We start from the raw sequence: 17,222 nt of genomic DNA, 5'->3' as shown, positions 1-17,222 counted from the left end.
ACCCCCCCCCTCCTCACTGCAGGGAGAAGCGTGCACGGGGATGGGTGACAGCGGGGATGCTGCATGGCTTTGGGTGGGAACATCCCGAGAGGTCCCACGGTGTCAGTCTAGTGTGTGTTTCTGAGCCCTGGCTGCTGGTTTTTGGGTGCCAGCACCCATGGGGTCCCACGAGTGTCAGGCTGGTGGTCATGATGAGCCCGTGCTCCAGGTGTGGTGGTCACCAAGCAGTGCAAATGCAGCCCCAGCATCAGCGGTGGGGGGAGGAGAAAAGGGGTCCCAGGCCTCCAAACTTCCCCTGTAGCTGGGTAAATCATCTCCTGGGAGCCCGTTTCCCCAGGCAGGACTTTTCTGTCCTTCCTGAATCATCACAGAATGATTTGGGTTGGAAGGGTCCTTGAAGACCATCTAATTTTAACCCCCTGGCACCCACCTGATCACTGGGCTGGTTCTCCAGTTCCTCGAGGGAGCAGAGGGTGCCCGGCGCTGGGATTGCTCCCTACTGGGGTTGCACCCCTCATCACCTGGGCTCAGGAGGGGTCAGTTTATTCAGCTCTCGATCCTGGGGCAGTGTTTTATTGCCCACCTCCTTTCAGCAAGTCCTCCCGGGGTGTGGGTGAGACCCGTCCTGGGGAGGGCTCCGTGCAGCAGCCCAGCCCTGTGCAGCATCCTCGGCACGCGCTGTGCCGCAGAGCATCCCCACCGCACGCGGCGGCTGCAGGGCCCCCGGGAATTGCTGCGGGGGTTGCCCCCAGTCCTGCAGGCAGCAAGGGCAGAGGGGCAGCTCGGGGCTGTGGTGCCCCTGGTGCTGGGGGTGTGGGGGATTTCCAGCCTTTCCAGGCCTGGGCGGTTCGTGCTGCCCATCCTTGGGAGAGCCGAGTGCGCCGGTGCATCCTGAGGGATGCAGCACAAGGGAGCGGGTGGTCCTGCTGGGAGATCCAGGACACTGCACCCACCCCTGGGTGGGCTGGCAGGGGCACAGGGATCCCCCAGGGTGGAGGGGACGCTTAGCAGCCCCCAGTGCTGACTGTAAGGAAGCCAGCTGGGGATGGAGAGCCCTGCGGGAGGTGAGGAAGCCACTCAGAATCTCCGTGACCTAACCCATGCTTTCAAGGAGCATCTCCATAGCGGCCTGTGGGAGGATGTGAGAGGGAAATCCCTGTCTGAGCTCACTTCAAATGCGCAGGGCAGGTCCGTGCCGGTGCCAAAACTGCTGCCAGACTGCTGGGGTGGGTTGAGCGATGCTTGGATCCATGGGGCCGTGGTGTTGGTGGGTGCCAATATAACCCCCAGCGCCTTTCCCTTCTCTTTTTGATGGCCCCAGGAGAGTCTGGGCTTGTTTTGGGGCCCTGCACAGTGAGGCTGTGGTGCTGCAGCCACCCCTGGGTGGGCACTTCACTCCAGCCCTGGGCAAGGACCATCATCCTCCATCCTCCTGCCCTGTCCCAGCTCAGTGATGCTCGTGCCCACTGCCACGGCCATGGGTTGAAGCTCCCACCTTTCCACACTGCAGAAACGGGGCTGTTGTCACCAGCTTGGCAGGAAAGCTGGGTGCTGGCACCTCTCTGCCTGCCTGCAGGGAGGAAAACCTCCTTCTAACACAGGAATTCCCACCTGTCCCCAAGGGGCTGTTTTCTGTCAAGGAGGGAATATGGGATTTTCCAGTAGGCTGGTTCCCCCTGTTTTGGGGAAAGTCCATCAAGTCTTGGCACACTGATCAGTGGGGATCCCATGGGAGCTATGGATGGATGGTGGGTTCCTAAATGAAACAAGGACTCAGGAGAGTAGGAATCAAGAGCTTTCCCCCCAAAAGAGCGAAACAAAGAGCTTTACATTTTCCACCTTATTTTTTTGAGTTGTGTTTTCCCTTTGGTGGACCCCAAACATTGTCCTGTTTTCTGGGGAGGCTTTGTGGTGGGACAGGTGGGAGAGAAATGCTGTTCCCCACGTGAGGGGCCTGCGTTTCCAACCCCATTTGGTCCGGTAGCAGCCCATCACTGGGGTCTCATGGCATATCCCTCTCCCTGCCCTTGCCAGGGCAGTGTTGGCATCGTGCCCACCAAGCTGGTGGGTGCACACAGTGGGAAAACCCAGCAGTGAGCAGAGGAGGAGAAAAGATCTGCATGGGAGGGCAGCCAGCCAGCTTCTGCTGGGAAAGGGTTAATCCTGGAGCTCCAGCTCCCGTATCCTATTGCTGGCTACTTTGGGTAAAAGCTTTTTTGGCTCTGTTTCAAGGGCATCAGGCTGGAGGATGACTCATGCATCCCCGCCACCAAGGAGCAAACCCCCTTGTCCCTACTTTCCCAGCACAAGGTGATGATTTCCTGAAAATCCAAGCACCCTGGAGGGCTCTGGTTGTGCCTTAGAGGACTCTGGTCAGCTGGGCTGGGACAAGCTTCCTCTGGGACTTGCTTGTCCTGAGGGAATTGGGGTGGTGGCATCTTTGGCCTGGCTTCAAACGCTTGTGCGGGTGTCCCCAGGACAGGGACCTGCTGTGGGGGACACCTTGCTTGGAGGATGCTTTTGGCCCATAACTGACCCTGATCCCTTTATTCCGCCGGGAAAGAGCCGCCCATCCAGCTGCAGCTCCACCCTCCCCACGCTGCCAGATGTGCCTGCACGTTGTGCTGCGCCCGGAACCCACTCCAGAGGTGAGGAGGTGGGAATGGCCCCACCACAGGCCTGGGGCTGTCCAGGGGACCCTTGGCCTGATGGTGGCATGTCCCCCCCGGCACAGGTCACACAGACTGGTGGCCATTCTGGGCTGGACACTGCTGTGGGCATGGGGTCACAACCATGGGCATGGGGACATCATCACTGTGGGCACCACCATGGAGCTGTCCCCTTCTATCCAAGTGGTGATCTGTGATGATCTGCCCATTGTGCTCTGGAAAGGCTAAAAATGAGGCCCTTTGGTGCTGGCAGTGGGTGAGGGCATCCAGGGAACATCTCCTTGTGTGCAGGCAGAAAATGGAGAGCTTGGATAGAGTTTTGAGGTTCCAGGGTGGAATTATTTCGTGCCAGGCAGCCTAATCCATCTCTGGAGTGACCCTGCTCGGGGTGGGAGCTGGACCAGAGACCTCCAGAGATGCTCACTCGCTGTGTGCCTCTAAGCTTTCCTTAAAATATGGACACTATTCCCTATTTAAAGGCTTTTATTGGTCGTCATAACAGGAAGGCAGGGCATGATAACGTGAGCCCAGGGTATCTGGGAAATGAAGCCCTTCCCTGGGACAGTGTGGCTCCATGGGGCAGGCAAGCCTGTCTGTGGTGATTTCCTTTGTGACTCAGTTTTCCCGCCTGGAAAACAGGTTTTTCTGGGGTTCCCTCTGGAAAATTTTGGGATTTTCCCCGGATCTCCCCTCTGGGGCATGGGGATGGATGAGTGAGGGATCTGAAGTTGTCTGTTCTGACTGCATAGCTTGAGTGGCCACGGTCCCCAGGGACACGCAGTGTCTCACCCTCTGTCCCAGGCCATTCCCTGGGATGTGCAGTGGGATATGGTTCCCCAGAGAGGTGGCACTGATGCTGTGCCACGCTGGTGGGTGTTACACCTCGTCAGGGCTTCCCCAGGCTCTGCTGACTGTCCACGCTCCTCCATCCGAGGTGCAGGGTGCCATCCAAACCCAGATGCCATGCATCCCAGCCTGTGCCCTTCCCATCCTCTCCCTGGGCTGCAGCCTCCTCCTCCCAAGTGTTTCTGAGCGCTCTCGTGCCTGTCCTCATCAGCTCGCCCACCTCGGAGTTTTCTGAGCAGGGCTGACGATATCTGGCGAGACATTTGTCCCTTGTGAGCACACAGGAGGAGTTTTCCAGCCCTGAAGTGAGGGAAGAGGGGACACAAGAAAGAAAGGAGGAGAGGATAAAAAAACACAACCCAGAAGAATGAAGGGTGGCACAAAATTTGGTGACCTCCTTGCTCTCCGTGGGCTCTGGAGCAGGAGGAGAATGAGTTGGAGAGGGTTGGCTGCTTGTGCATGGCCCTGGGAGCAGGACCAGGCTGTGTCCTTGGGCTGACCTCTGGTTTGGGGTCCTTTGGGCAGAAACACCTTTCTGAGGGACACGGGGTGAGCGTGGCCGGGGGTGATGTCCCTGGTGGGATCTGCTGTGGGGCTCGGCGCCAGCCCCATGAGTGCTTTGACATCGGCACGTTGTCATTCCCAAATCCTTCTGGGGATGTCTGTGTTTTGGAGAGAGTGTTTGGCTCTCCAGATCCCATCCTGGGACCTGGACTAACCCACTCCAGTGGACCTAATCCTCCTCCAACAGTGAGGAAGGACCAGGGATTCCACTGTGGGTGCTCCACCTCATCCCAGTGGCTGCTCCTCCAGCTTCCTACGCCCACCAAGGACCTCTCAGTCTTGAACAAGCCTCAGCCCTTCATGGCTGGGGAGTACTTTGGAAGTTTTAAGAACTCACCAGATGTGGTTTTCCCCACAGAGACACCAGCTGCTGTGTCTCCTTGCACAGGACATGTAAGGCTTAGCTTGCCATGACCTAAATGTCTGCTTGTCCCCAGACCAGGTCTCCACCAGGTACCCAAACTCCTGGTGCCTCCTCCACCCTCGGGGATGCTGGGATCCCTCTGGGTATGCTGGATGCTGCTGGGTTTGTCGGAGGAGGGAGGAAAAGGTGGAATGTTGAGCTTCCCCCCCTCGCCAACCGATTTGTCCTCTAGGAGATTAGTCCCTTCCCTGGCTTACGGGGGAAATTGTGGCTGCTCCATCTGCTCGAGCCCAGCAGGTCAGCGGGTGCCAGGGAGGAGCAGCCTGAGCCCAGCTGCTGTTTGCACTCCCAGGCATCCCAGGAAAGGGCTTGCACCCTTCTTTTGGGCGTTTCTGGCTATATCTGTTGGAAAGGAGCAAAAATCCCTGGAGCTAGGGAGGTGAAAGTCGTGCTTGTAATGGGGTTTAGACCCAAGATTGTTTGTTGGTGGAGCTGGTGAAAACCGTGTGGAGTAACGTCAGTGCTTTTAAGCTGCTTTTTATGCTGGTGGAAAGCCTGGAGGATGCTCCAGGATCTCCCCTTTCATCCAGGATAGTTGCAGGGAGATGGTTTCCCCATAAATCCACTCAGCCTTTGGGAAAGCAGGCAGGCAGGTGGGGAGAAGAGCATCACGCTGCCAGGGATTTGGGGGGGGCAGTGGGGGTGTTTTCTGGCTCACAGGTACTTTTAGAGCCAGGTTTTCCCGAGGGGAAAACGGGGAGGCGATAGATAGGGGTGACACAGGGCTCTCCCTTCTGCCGCTCCATCGCTCCTGTCTTGTCACCAGTGGAAGGTGGTGGGTAGCGAGGAGGCTGGAGGTGAGCTGGGGAAGAGCTTGTGACAAGTGGGCTTAGGGAGGCTGGATTTATAGGGACTGACTGAACTAGGTTTGTGGAAGCGTGGGGGGGCCTGCTGGGTGGTGCTGGGGGCTGAGTGCCATCCTGGGATGCTCCTGGGATGTGGAGGCCACGGGGCACAGGAGCCTTTACCCGTGCCCAGATCCCAGCCCAGGGCAGCTCTGGTGTGCTGCTGGAGCTGGGGATGTGCTCCTCGCCATGCCGCTGCCTTCTCGTAGGGTATGGGGCCGCATGGGACCCTGCCAGGCCCCCCCCAGCTCCCAGAAAGCACCAGCTTCTCTTCTAACGTGGCAGGAAATCACAAGCAGGGGGGATTTGGGCAGCGTGGATGAGCTGCTGAGATGCCAACGTCGCGACCCTCCAGCTCACCAACCCCTGCGGAGCCCGGGGGCGACCGGTTCCAGTCCCCCATTCCCGTTCTCCTTCCCTTGCTGTTTTCCCGGGAACGCCGGTGGAGGTTGCCAGGTGTCAGCTCGGAAATCTTTTAACTTTCCCTCATCTCCGCAAATGGACAATGTCTCCGCTCATTAGGTGCCCGCCCAGGGGGCAGATGTCAGCTCTGCTCATGGCTTTTCTCAGCTCATCTCTGCCCGGGCTCCTGACGGCTCCGAAGCGCTCAGGTCCCATCACATCACCGGGCTCTGCCCGCGGGGCTGCCCCTCTGCCGGCCCAGGGCGCCTCCCCTGCGACCCCCGGCCCGGGCCCGCTGCCTCCCCCTCCTCACCAGCGGGGTTTGCGAGGACTTTTCGTGAAAAGGCTGGAAAATCACAGGCACCGGTGAGACGCGCGTGTGCGCGCGGAGCTGGAATTGGTTTTCCTTGCCCAGGCAGCGCCCGGGAGGAGAAGGCAGCTCTGAAGGCTGCCCTTTGAGGCTGATGCATCCCGACAGCTTGTTCACTGGGACATTAAAATCGTTGCCTTGTCTGCAGAGAACACCCGGGCAGGCGGATGATGGGAACACAGGTCAGGGGAGGATCCCTCTCTCCCCGCACGGGGAGCGGCGGCACCGAGATCCCCGGAACATGGAGATGGAGGGGCTGCTGCATCCCCACTGGAGGGAAGGGGAGTTCCCTCCCACACAGAGGGGGCTGGCAGCCTCGGGGGACAATGCAGATGGAGCCATGTCACTGATACTCCCGTCTGTGGGGTGTACTGCGGATCAGGGGTTGGTGGTGTGGTGGGAGAACATCCCCATCCCATCCCCACCTCATCTCGTTCCATCCCATCCTATCCTGCCCCATCCTATCATATCCTGTCTCATCCCATCCCAGCCATTCCCATCCCACCCCATTCCCATCTCACCTCACCTCATTCCATCCCATCTCATCCCAGCCGTTCCCATCCCATCCATTCCTCACCACTGCACAGCCTGTCTCCCAAAAGACCTTGAATTTTCCCTGGAGGGTCACAGCAAAGCCAGAGGACCTCTCCAAGCTCTCCATGCTCTCTGCAGAGCTTGGACCTCACACAGGTTCCCCACGGTCCCAAACATCCCAAGGAAAGTTCCTGATGGGCACAAACAGCCAAGGACTCTCCAGTGCGGGGAAGCTGAAGTCCTGAGTTTGCAGGAGAGGCAGGATGGGTGTTGGAGCAGGCTTTGGTTTTTTCAGGAAAGGGGAGTGGTATGGAGTGGGGGATATGGTATTTGGGATGGTAGGATAGGGCATCCTACACTGCCTGAGCAAAAGCAGGGAGTTTTCACAGCCCTGTGGGACCAGGCACGGGACCTGCTCCCACATGGAAGTACCGTCAGCTCCCCTTGGAGCCACGCTCAGCTCCTTCCCCTTGGCATCCTGCTGATGGCCCCTCTTTGGACCAGCTTTGTCCATATCTTTGTGTTTCCTCCATTCCCATCCCAGACTAAATTCTGAGTCCCTGGAACGAGGTGGCCGAGGGCTCCAGCGCGGTGGGGCCATCGAGCTGCGGGTGCTGCTGAGCCCCTGGATCCCTGTGGCCTCACTGGGATGAGTTAAGGGCAGTGAAGTGCCATAGTCTCCAGAGGCTGATTTTTGGGATTGGCCACATCGCTGCGTTGGAATTCCTTGCATCCTCAGGTGCTTTTATGTGGGAGCAGTAGGTGGGATTTTGCTGGGATCTGGGTACTCTGCTGTTCAGAAATGACTCCTTCAGCATCCCGTTCCTTGTGAGCATTCCTGACCAAATTTCCAGATGGGACGTAGTCCGTGAGAGCTGGCAGGCGAGCTGGCCACGCAGGGATGGAGCCGTGCTCTCCCCTGCCACGGATCAGGAGGTGGAAAGCTTTTGGTGGGAGAAGCTTACTGGTGCCTCTCCTGGCACCAGTGCATGCTTCACTGGAGAGAACAAGCAGGAAAAAAGTGTAATTGACTCCTTTGCTTGTACTGTCAGGGCAGCCACGAGGTGCAGGGGCTTTGGCTGTGCTGGAGAGAGAATTTGGGAGATGATGGCAAGGGTGATAGTCCCCCTGCAGCCCAAATGTTGCTTGTGCATCTCATGATGCCTTTAAGACACTTCACTGGAGGTGACCCAATGGCAGAGAGCACCTCGTGGGTGTGCACCGGTGCCTGCTACAGGGGTCATGGCTGGGACCTCACCTGCAGCTTGGTGGGGGAAAGGGGGGGACACAACAGGGAGCAGAGCTGCTGAGAGATGGACCCATTTTTGATTAAGAAAACTGCTAACAAATTCCTTAATGCTGCGTTCCCTGGATGCTAAGCCTTGCCTTGGGATAAACTGAAACCTAGGACCTGGAAGACGAGTACAAATCTCTTCCCCCGTGAATTTGTGGGGTGTGGGTTGTTGATTTGTGCCCACACTGGCTCTGGGAAGAAGGATTGGGGTTTCTTTGCAACCCCTTGTCCTTCCAGTTTCCTAAATCCTTGCCTGAGCTCCCTTTTCATGGGTATGTTGATGAAACTGGTGCCATGATGAGGATTTTCCCTTCTTTTTATCAGTCCTGGAATCAGTGACCAGCAGTTTGTACTGACTGGAACAAAGCAATTACCCAGGACTCCTCCAATTTGCCCCTGTGCTTCCCTGTTCCCTGTGCTGCCCTTGACCATGGCAGCAGTGCCGGGAGGATGCTCTTGTGGGTTCTGGGTGGGGGGGCTGCCTGGGCTCCTCAGGGCGCTGAGATGTGCTGTATTCCAGATCCTTCCCTGCCTCCTGCACTGCTGACCCCCAGCTCCACAGGATCCCCGACCTGTCCCTGCGGGACCTCCAACGGTGAGTCACAGTTTGGGGCTTCCATCCTTTCCAACTTTTTAGTTTTGGCCAGCGCCCACGGGACAGGATGTCACCATTGCAGCAGTTGCTGGGATCTAAAATTCATCTGGCTTGTGTAGGCTCAGTGGAGAGGAGGGAAGTCCCTCAGGGTCCATCCTGGGACCTGTGCTACTTGCAGGTGACAGCAGCTGGGGCTGCAGCCGCTACCTTGGCGGACATGGAGAGACCTATTGAGGGAAGAAACCTAAATTCTGAGGACAGCTGGCTGCTGAGAGAGGCTGTGTATGCTCCATCCTTGGAGGTTTTCAACCTCCAAAGGGATAAAGCCCTAGGCAACCCCCTCTGATCTTAGTGCTGACGCTGCTGTGAGCATCAGCAGGACTGAAGACTGACCTCAGGAGGTCCCACGGGCTCCCCTCCCACTGACAGGCTCCTTCCCACAGCAGGGAAGTGCCCAGGTCACTGGGGATGAGCACGGAGGCTGCTGAGTCACTGGGAAGAGGAAGGTTTTCCCTGTTAACACACAAGGTGCCCCAGCACATGAAGAGCAGCACCAGCTCCAAGCAAGGGGTCTGCAACTCACCCCCACTGCTGCCCAGGGAACGTTTTGGGCGGTGGAGAGGCTCTCCTGCCCCCTGGCACTTGGTTTATTAGCAGCTGAGGCTGCTCCATTGATTGTATTGACGGGTAGTGCATGCCCCAGTTAACTGATTGGGAGCAGCAGCAGAAGTGCAGCCGGCACCCACGGCGCTGAAACGTGCTGGGTGCTTTCCATCACCCTTGGATTTCTGCAGGAAGCAGACCCCTGGCTCCACAGCTGGGCAGGACCACAGGCAGGTGACCACAGAGGAGGGCCGCTGGGCCGTGGTCACCTGGGGGGGTCTCTCTGCCATCCCAGGGATCCCCTCCCCACAGGGTGATTTCCTGTGGTCGGTGGATGCTGAGGATCTGCCCAAACCTGTTTGCAATGTAGAGAAAAAATATAAGTAATGCTTGCCTACCCCAAACACAACCTGGAGGTGATGCTCCTGATCATTTTCCCCTGACCCCCACCTCAGTCTGTGTTTTATTTCTCTCTGTGTTTTATTTCTCTCTGAGCTTCACATTAAGCAGCAGCTTTGGTCTTTCCTCTGTGCCTTGCCTTAACCTCTGCCATGTCCTGCTCTGCAGGCTCGTGCCGTGGACTGCTGGGTTCCCCCCCACACTCAGCATGCCCTTTTCTGGTGCAGCCAGACCCTCCCAGGAATCACTCTGGAGCTCGAGGCCATCCTGCAGGGTAAGGTAAGGTCCTTTCCAGGTCATACAATCCCAGAATGGTTCACATTGGAAGGGACCTTAAAGCTCACCTTGTTCCACAGGCACACCTTCCACAGGCCCCATCCAACCTGGCCTCGAACACTTCCAGGGGTGGGGCAGCCAGAGCTCCTCTGGGCAAATCCTGGGAGGGGGAGTCTTTGCAGGTGCCTTAGGCTGTAAAACACCTGCAGGGAGGGTGCTGGGGCCTCTCTCCTGCATCCGTGCAGGTCCCCCGTTCCGCCGTCTCTGCCCTCGCCGCCTGCTTTCTGCCACGCTGGCCATTCCATTAAAACCAGCGGAAGAGCTGAGCTGGGAAGTGCAGAGACGGGGTGATTTTCATCAGCCACTCTGCTTTTGTGACTAAAATAGATCCACAGTGGCCCCAGGCCATCGTGTTGTCCCAGGCATTGACTGGCACGAATGGATGGCGGGGCAACGTTTTCCATTAGTGGAGAGGAGGACACGTGTCTCCGAGGGAGAAGACAGCTCCATAAAGCAGAAATAATGTAGCGACAGACAAACCCATTTCTCTTTTCTCCCATTCCTTTTAGAAGTGTCACTTATCCCCGTTTTCTGCACGGAAAATACTGGGAGATACCGGCCAGAGCAAACAGCCTGCGCCTGCGACATGAGGGTGTGCTTTGGATAGGGGGATGGAGGTTTCCCAGGGGAGCTGCATGTGACCCAGTCAGGTGCAGCGAGGGGAGAACTTGCAAAAAAAACCTGTGAGGAGGTTTATCCATGGCCTCTGGTGATGTGGTGGATCCTGGTTGTGTCTGGTCCGAGGTTTCTGCCATCACCTGTCCAGCGAGGGCGTTTTATTCTCTGGCTTTAGTGAAGATGCTTTTCTGCAATAATGGGTTGTTAAGGCATCATTTGGGTGAACATCATGACATCCCACAGGTCCCACCTTCCTCCCTTCAGGAAGGTCTCTGACATAATTTTTCTGCCTTCTCATGCTCCCTGTCCACCACCCCATCCCTTCTCCCAGCTGTGTGTCCCAGCCCCTCTCCCACATCCACAGGAGGGAGAGGAGCCTGGTGCCTGTCTCTGTCCAAGCCCTCCTCAAGGCTGTGTCTTGGAGCTCTTGCCCTGTGGGATTCCACCCTCGGACCTCAAGGCTGATCCCGGTTGTGTGGCACTGTGACTTTTTAATAGAAAAACTGCGAGATACCTGGAAGAACACAAGGTGGGATGCTGGCGGTAGGGCCAGGAGTTGGACTCGATGATCCTGGTGGATCCCTTCCAACTCAGGATGTTCTGAGGGGCTTTACACTGGAAAAACTGCTGCTGCTCCATCTCCCGTCCAGGTGATGGGATGAGTGGTCACTGCTGATGCTGGAAGATGGATGGAGATTCTACGGGGTTAGCAATGTGCTCAGGTGGGAATGCTGGTTCTGGAGATGCTGTGGGGTGGGGATTTTCCATTCCAGCAAGGGAAACAGCTGTGACATGAGGCTGCAGGGTGGGGATGGGGGCGCGCCCGCCAGTGCCAAACCATTTCCCAGTTTGACCCTTCTGCTCAATCTGAACTTGAAGGTGAACGAGCAGAGCTCGCCCATCGATCCGGGCTGGGCTGATGAGCGCCATGCCCTGCGGAGAGCTCGGCCCCCAGTGCCAGCTCCCTCTCTCCCCCTTTTTTTCCTGCCTCCCCTTCACGCCCTTCCAAAGCCATCAGTCAGAGCGTAGCACCCGGGGCCGCCGACCTTGCTGGGGGCCAGGGGGACAACATATAGGTCCCTGCAGAGAGCTGTCCTGCTGTCTGATGGGCTTCTCCCAGCTGCCACTGCCACCTCTGTGCTGCCGGTAAGCCTGGCATCCGCCTGCCAGCGGCTTGGGGGTGCGGGGAGGCACGGGACAAGGCAAAGGGGTTGGTGCCCATCGTGCCAGGAGCCACATTTGTCACAGGCAGTGACGTTATCTGCTGAGCCATGCGCTGGTTTTCCTGGTTTAAGGGTTCTGCTGTCTTCACATGGGCAAAATACAACTTGAAGCATCTCTTAATCTTTAGCTAAAATGTCATATGACCTGGCAAAGTGCATTTTTTTACGTGTTGGGAAGCAAAACCTGGTCTGAGGTTGGAAACTTAGAACTTGTCTTGGCTAATAAGTAAAAAGGTCGGGGTTTGGGGTGAAAGAAGATGATGCGCCTTCGCTTTGCGTCTTCCGTGCTTTAGCCAGAGATTTTTCCCTGCAGCTGAAAATAACAAACCATTTTAATCTAAGTATTGCTTGTTCTGATCTTTTAATCCAGCTTGCTTTCTATTGGCACAGCAGCCTGAAATGATTTATCCGCCTGCCTCTCTATTATATAATTATTGGGAAGATTACTGGGGAGCCAGCTTTAGCCTCGCTGGGGAAGGAGGAGGGGGCTGGAACGTGGGGCGGGGGTTCGTGGAACCACAGAATCATGGAATGCCCTGGGTTGGAAAGGACCTTAAAGATCATCTCGTCCCAACCCACTTCCACTATCCCAGTGTGCTCAGGTTTCTTCTCTTGTGGCCATCAGAAGACGTGGGAGGGGGAAGCGGCGAGCTGGGTGCTTTGGGCTGTGTCCGTAGTTTGCATTGGAGTGTGGAAGGTTTCTCCCTCAATGTGAATTTGTTGGAATTGAGTGACCCCTGGTCTGGCTGGTAGCTGGAGGAGCACGACCCTCTGATCCGGAGAGGATTTGGGTGAAGCCCTGCACTTTTCTATGCTGTTTGGGGCCTTTTATGGCTTTACTTGTGGTTTTGGGAACAGTGTGGTGAGACAGTCCGGCCTCGGGAAGAACCTGGAATTAGGGGCTGTGCTCCTGATGCTTCCAGTCCCTATGCAGAGCCGTGGAGGGGGAAGAACCAGCAGTTGGGACATGGTGGTGATGCCAGGAAGGGCTGGAGGTGGCCACAGCTGTTTCATCAAGCTCAGCTGGTTCTCCAAGGAGCCTTAGGTGCCACCCCTGGATAAGAAGGGCTCGAGCCCTTGGGCGATGGGGTGGCTGGGGACAGCTGCTCTGCAGAAGTGACATCCAGGGGCAGATGCCTGAGGCAGATTTGGCTGGAGCTTTCAGGTGAACAGGTGTATCCCCAGCATGGAAAGATGGCACAGCCAAGGGTTGGCACAGCCAGGTGGAGACTTGGGTTGCCAGAAAAATGCAGCTTCCGACTGGCACAACCGTTGGGCTTGAACTTTGATGGACAAGATATGAGGATGTCTGGGGCTCCAAAAATTCCTTTTCCCTTCCCCAAACTGAATGTCTGGACACCAATGGGCTGGTACCTGCCCTGGCTGAGGGAAGGACAGGAGATGCTTGTCCTGTGGACCATGGCCAGCTGGGATGTGGTGGTTCAGAGCTGGGACAAGGGAACACCCCTTGTCAAAATCAGATACTGGGAGCAGTGGCTTGGCTTTCCTTGCTCCACAGGGCCTTGGGGACCATTTTGGGATCCCCAGAATTGTGCTGCATTTTGGGCTGGGTGAATGTCTGCGGGGGGACACTGAAACACCCTTTGGGCCACACCTGGCATGGCCACGGGCTGGTGGGAGCAGGTGGTGCCCACCCGGAGTGTGCCACGCTCCCTGCACTGCCCTTGGTGCAGCTTCCCAGAAAGCTGTTGCAGCATCCTCCAAAGGAGGAGACTCGTCATCTCTTGGAGCAGTTGTTTGGTGTGTCAGCCAGGAGGGCAGCAGAGGATGGAAACAGCTGAGGAGGGGTCAGGAGCAACATGGGGGCACAAGATCATCTGGTTTGGGTGATGGAGCACTTGTAACACATCCCCTTTCCCCAGGGAGCCAGCTGAGCTCTGGGACGTGCAGGCAGGGCTTCAGCCTAGTCCTTCCCACCGTGTGCTGCCTCTGAGATGGAGGGTTTAGCACAGCCCTCCTGTCCCTCCTGGAGGCTCTGGCCCTGCACTGGGTGGGCAGGCACCCTATAAAATGGGCCCAAATTTCCCCTTGCACACGGGCAGCGCACCGGAGCTCATCTTGTGCAGAGATCCTTTCTCCTTCATGTTGGAAGCGTTGGCTGGTTTGCCCTCATCGCCTCGAGGCATCCAGATTTGCTCAGTGGCCTTTAAAAAGAAATAATAAAAATAAATAAATAAGTCAAAGCCCATGAAATGACAAGAACATCAGCAGTGGGTGCATCCCCCTTTCCAGCAAACCCAGGGATTTGGGAGGAAATAGGTCACGTGCCCTTCATCCCGTGCCACGTGGTGGATCTCCCAGGGCCAATGAGGTTGGGAGCCCTTCTGTGCTGAACGGCGGAATAAGAAAAAAAAAAAATCACTGGGATTTTTTTTCCCCTCCTGTAGCATTTTTCATCCTTTCCAAACGTGAAAAGACTGGCCATCTGTCTGGATCCCCCTCCCGCCAAAGCGGCACAAAAGCGGCTCTTTGGGAAAGGTAAGGAGATTTAAAAGATTGTCTTGGTGGAAGACCACCTGCCGCGGGCAACTTTTCCCACCAGTGTAAGTCAGGGAAGAGTCCTGGAATGAGCCGGGTCCTGGGCTCTGGTGTGGGTTGGAGGAGCTTTGAATGTTTAGGAGCAGTTTTAAAGGAATCTCTTGTGGAGGAAATTTAAGTCTGTGGCAGCGTGAGGCGGGATTATGGGAGACGTCGGCGCGCGAGCAACGGGATTCCCTTAAGTTAGCGGCTGCTCCCCAAGTACCTGCTGGGAGATATTTCCAAAATATTGTTGGCAAGTTATTTTGCCGAATTTTTGTTTGTTCGTTTTTGCAAAAAAAACCAAATTTTTTTGCGAAATATTTTTTTGCGAGTTAAAATTTGACAAATCTTGCTGCGAATTTGTTCTGCAAAATCGGCGTTCTCGAAGCGCGTGCTTTGTTTCAGTTAAATTCCATTTTACCCCTGCCCACCAGCCAGTGCCAAAGATTGTCTCCCTGGGTAGGGAAGCGTCCATCTCCTCCTTAACCAGAATATGCAGCTATTCCTAAATTCCGTGATTTACAGCTCAGGCTTTGGACAGTGTCAGCTGCGTGCGCGCTTGGGTGGGAATGGCACACATGGAATTGCCTTCAAGAAACGGATACTAAAATAACGGGGATGTTAGTCATGTCTTAGTGTGGCAGCATAATAAAGCCCCCAGCCCTGATTCATCTGATTTTTACCTTCTGTTATTTTGTTTTGGGTTTTTTTAAGTATTTTTTAGTTCCACTGTATTTCCAGATTTTTAATATTTTTATTTCAAGTTCCATTCTATTTCCAGTAGCTTAAAAAAAAATATTTCTAATTCCATTCCACGTCCATTAATTTTTAATGTTGTAAATATTTTTATTATTTAATTCCATCCTATTTGCCTTCATTTTTTTTCCTTTTGCCGGGGAAATTTGATTTGGAGAGAGGAATCCCTTCTATTATGATGCTCGCTTTGTTTTCTGCTTGCCCTCAGATACCTGTTTTCCTCAGGGTGTCGAAATTCTTCCTGATGCCATCATGTTTCTGTTGCATTTTCCTTGGTTTCATCATTACTTTTTAAGTAGTAAAGTGAAATATTAGTGGCCAAGGTTGTAGAGGACCTAAAAGCTGTTGAAACGAATCTCAAAATATCATCTCCGTCCTACAAAGGGAAAATATTCTTGGATATGTTTTTCTCGAAATCTGAGTTTTCTGGGATAATGTAATTTGAATGTGAACCATCTTAGACAATCTGATTTTATTAATTGGAAGTCATGTCCGACTTAAAAATAAACCAGAAACAGTGGCTCAAGGACGTTGTGTTTAAGGTTCTGTAAAATGATTGACCTTTGTTTTGACAGCTGCAAGGACAGATGCTGGGCTGCATTTTGATACAGAAACCCAACCCTGAATTAAAGAAAAAACCCCGGCATTCTTTCCTAATAGCTGGGGTTTTGCTCTTAATACAGAATTCCAGGATAACTCAGTAATATTTGCAAAGCTCTTAATCTCAGACTTCCCCCTTTCTTTTAGGGATTCATTTATATATAAATATTTTCAGCATTCTCAGACACAAAAGCAAATTTTTCTTCTTGGGAAATAACGGTAGGAAATGTTCTTTTAATCTTGCTGAATTAAGAGGACATTTTTTCCTCCAAAGAAAAATGGTCATTTTGAGGTGGGGACAAAAGGCTGCTGCTCAAGGCGGAGGGAAAAATCTCTTTATAAGTGCTTCCAACATTATTTTAATGCCTTCAAAATGGCAGTAGAGAAGAGGAATGCTGTCAGGATCGGTGTGGATGGACCAAACCCCCTCGGTGGTGGCCATCTCCCTTTTGGGGTGGGCCAGGGGGGCACAGGGAGCTGCTCACCCCCCACCTCGAGGGACGCTCCCCTGGGTACCAGCCAGCGATGCTGCTTTGGTGGTCCCAGGATTGCTTTTCTCAGGGGATCAATTGTTTTTTCCAGGCACCCTCTTGGAAAATGGGTGTTTGCTGTGGAGCAGGCGGAGGGGGCACCTTGCCGGCGGCGTGGCTGCCCGTGCCGGAGGGGCACACGCCTGGCACACTGGGATGAGCTCGATCCCAGTGGTGGCGGAGCACTGGGAGCCCCGGCTCCAGCCTGTGTGTGCCTTTGGAGAGCAGGGAATGGTCCCCAAACCCACAGGGTGACACCTCTCTGCCCTCCAGCCCTGCAGCGTGAGGTTGGGTAACAGCCCCCATGACGGGAGTCTGCCGGTTCTCTGCAGCTGCTTTTTGGCCAGCTGAGTTGGGAAGGGAATTTGAAGGCTTCCCCAGTCGGTGAGGGCTGGCTCCATCCACTGAGCTTTTTCCCAGCTTCCCGCTGAACACATCCATCCCGGTGCTGTGATCGCACGCACACACCCCCACGGATCTGGTTTAATTTATACATTTAATTTGGGTTTGCTAAGTGAGCTGGCAGCGGGCAGTGGGTGCCACCAAACCCCCTCCACTCCGTGGATGCAGCTTTGGAGCTGGATACCACCCATGGCAGAGGCAGGTTGTGATATCGGTGGCGCATCCCCCACGGATTTTGACAGAGACCCACAGCCCCGCAGGGATGCAACCAGTGGCTGTGCCCTCGCTGCCAGGGCCAGGTTTGGGGACAGGGGCAGCTGTGACCCCGTCTCCGGCAGCCCCAGTTCCCAGGGGAGCCAGTTCACCCATTCCCGGGCTGGGGTTTGGCGCAGCGTTGAGACCCGAGGTTACAGAGGACCTACCACGGGGAGAAGGGGAGAGGAGAGGCGGCTCTCCTTGATTCTAATCGGGGCTGAGGTTTAGCTGAAGTGAAAACAGATCGGGAGTGACAGTTTTGGAGCCTGCTGTCAGGGTCTGAGCGCAGCGCGCCGGCGATCCACCCCCGGCTGCCCAGGGCCCCCGTCCTGCTCCTCGCCACCGGAGCCGGGAGGGCCAGCACCGCGCGGGATGGGGACAGTGCAGCCAGGCACGGCCCACACACAGCCCCGCCA

The 17,222-nt window shown here is 55.5% G+C and overlaps 1 protein-coding gene across 33 annotated transcripts in view; it reads left to right on the top strand.

The window, feature by feature from the left end:
* PCBP3 (poly(rC) binding protein 3) overlaps window positions 1-17,222 on the top strand; it is a 56,224-nt gene that overhangs the window by 1,696 nt on the left and 37,306 nt on the right. For 25 of the 33 annotated variants that reach the window (XM_017743379.1, XM_017743382.1, XM_017743377.1 and 22 more), the window contains exons 2-4: window positions 2,558-2,648; window positions 8,469-8,543; window positions 9,714-9,819. In XM_017743379.1, coding sequence (XP_017598868.1) covers window positions 2,558-2,648; window positions 8,469-8,543; window positions 9,714-9,819 — 272 coding nt within the window. Of the gene's footprint in view, window positions 1-2,557; window positions 2,649-8,468; window positions 8,544-9,713; window positions 9,825-11,540; window positions 11,646-14,130; window positions 14,222-17,222 lie in introns of those variants that run through there. The other 8 variants (XM_017743393.1, XM_017743387.1, XM_017743389.1 and 5 more) reach the window with 7 other exon arrangements.

Source organism: Corvus brachyrhynchos, unplaced genomic scaffold (genome assembly GCF_000691975.1).
Source record: "Corvus brachyrhynchos isolate BGI_N302 unplaced genomic scaffold, ASM69197v1 scaffold79, whole genome shotgun sequence".
NCBI lineage: Eukaryota > Metazoa > Chordata > Aves > Passeriformes > Corvidae > Corvus > Corvus brachyrhynchos.
This window is presented reverse-complemented; position numbering and strand designations above follow the sequence as displayed.